General features: G+C 43.2%; 3 protein-coding genes across 3 annotated transcripts; all 3 read left to right on the top strand.

Moving 5' to 3' along the window:
- The first annotated feature begins 126 nt into the window (after nt 1-126).
- On the top strand, nt 127-462 carry Tsp_12816 (conserved hypothetical protein). Its single transcript, XM_003367997.1, has one exon. The coding sequence runs from the start codon at nt 127-129 to the stop codon at nt 460-462; it is 336 nt and encodes a 111-aa protein (XP_003368045.1).
- A 174-nt stretch (nt 463-636) lies between these two features.
- Nucleotides 637-1,121, top strand: Tsp_12815 (conserved hypothetical protein). The gene is made up of 2 exons (XM_003367996.1): nt 637-707; nt 821-1,121. Exons 1-2 carry the CDS (start codon nt 637-639, stop codon nt 1,119-1,121), a joined length of 372 nt encoding a protein of 123 aa, XP_003368044.1.
- A 394-nt stretch (nt 1,122-1,515) lies between these two features.
- Tsp_12814a (conserved hypothetical protein) lies at nt 1,516-1,561 on the top strand (the record flags this gene model as incomplete). Its single annotated transcript, XM_003367995.1, has 1 exon — nt 1,516-1,561. A coding segment is annotated over exon 1 (46 nt), but the record flags the coding sequence as incomplete, so codon positions are not given.
- Between the last annotated feature and the right edge of the window lie 53 nt (nt 1,562-1,614).

Raw genomic sequence — 1,614 nt, 5'->3', positions numbered from 1 at the left:
AACAGCCGCGTCACAGCGACATCGACATATCTTGGTATAAAACCAAAGTCAACTGTGGAAAGATGGGATGGCAGACAGCGAAAAGTAATTAACGTTGAAATCCCAAACATTTTAAAAAATTACAACATGAATATGGGTGGCATAGACCTGAAGAACATGCTTGCTGCTCTATACCGTATCGAACACAAAAGTCGAAAATGGACCCGTCGCATTTTCTTTTGGATCATCAGCACTGCCATGACAGATGCATGGCAACTGTATAGGAGGGACAGAAAAGAGATGCCTGGAACATGCACAGGTACAATGGACCTAGTAAGCTTCACTTGCCAAGTTAGTCAGTCCTTCTGTCTTGTGAACAAGCCTATTGCAACTTCTAGAAGCCATTCTCGTGCGTCTTCTCCAACGCCACCCCTAACGTCAAGACGATTGGGAAGACGACCAACTGACGTCCAAGAGAAGTAGCAAAGGACTAAACTAGCCACTGACCAAAAATCACTCAAACACTAAGAAGATGCAGACTGTGCTCTAAATTAGCCACGTGCCTGTGCAAAAAATGCAGTGTTTGCCTATGCCTAAGTAACAACAGAAACTGCTTTACAGAATTTCATAATTAATTATTTGTATGCCAATTATTGCATGCCTGCGTACATAAGAACAATAAACGTATGCACAAATAGTTATAGAAACGTGTACTCCTTTGAGGCCCAGTGTATCACTTTTGATACAGCTCTAAAAATGGCAATAATATTATTGAAACAATAAATCCTATTAGAATTTTCATAAACACACCATAACATGTTTAAAACGCATTTAAAAAAAGATTGCTTCACAGAAAAAATGCTGTTTTGAAAGGGTTAACTCCGGCCCATTTCTTAATCGGCGGTGAGCTTTCACGACTACAGAGTTTGAGTGCCGGAATCTACCGGCGTGATGATACCCCAAGTGGAGTGAACCACTTGATAAGGAGATGGCAGTATCAGCAATGCCTGACTGCCCAGCTATGGAAAAGATGGAAGCGAGAGTACGTCACCACCCTAACCACGCGTGGAAGATGGCGCAAAACTCACCAAGAGCCCAGGGTGGGTGACATTGTGCTAGTGCACGAACCCAGTACTGCATAGATCAAATGGCCGATCGGAAGGATCATTGAGATCCACCCAAGTGAAGACGGTGTAGTCAGATCGGCGACGGTGAAAACCAGACAAAGAACAGTAATCCGTTCTGCAAGATCATTCCGCCTGGTGACGCATAAAACCCGGTTCACCTTTTTTTGGGGTGGGAGGTGTTGAGAAATCTTTTCTCAATACCTACTCATCACTATCTAAAAAATCCCCGTGGTAACAAAACATTGCTCCTGGTACAAAAACAACAGTTGCGCAACGCCAGTTGCACCCCTTGTTTTTCTTAATGGAAAACAATGGAATAGCAATTAAACCATCAAAAAGTCAGCGTCTTTGTTATATATCTGCCAACAACTCCCGGTGGTCAGCTGGCTGAAAAAGCGGCATAGTGAAAATGTGCCTGAACAGCGCGCCTGTTCAGACTTCGGCTAAACTGCACAGTCTAAGGGAATTACGCAACCCAAGCCGAATTTTTTAAATTCTTTTTCGATGA

Source organism: Trichinella spiralis (assembly GCF_000181795.1).
Source record: "Trichinella spiralis strain ISS 195 chromosome Unknown Scfld3317, whole genome shotgun sequence".
In the NCBI taxonomy this organism is placed as follows: Eukaryota; Metazoa; Nematoda; class Enoplea; order Trichinellida; family Trichinellidae; genus Trichinella; species Trichinella spiralis.
Note: the sequence above shows the minus strand (reverse complement) of the source record. Positions and strands in the feature narration are given on the sequence as shown.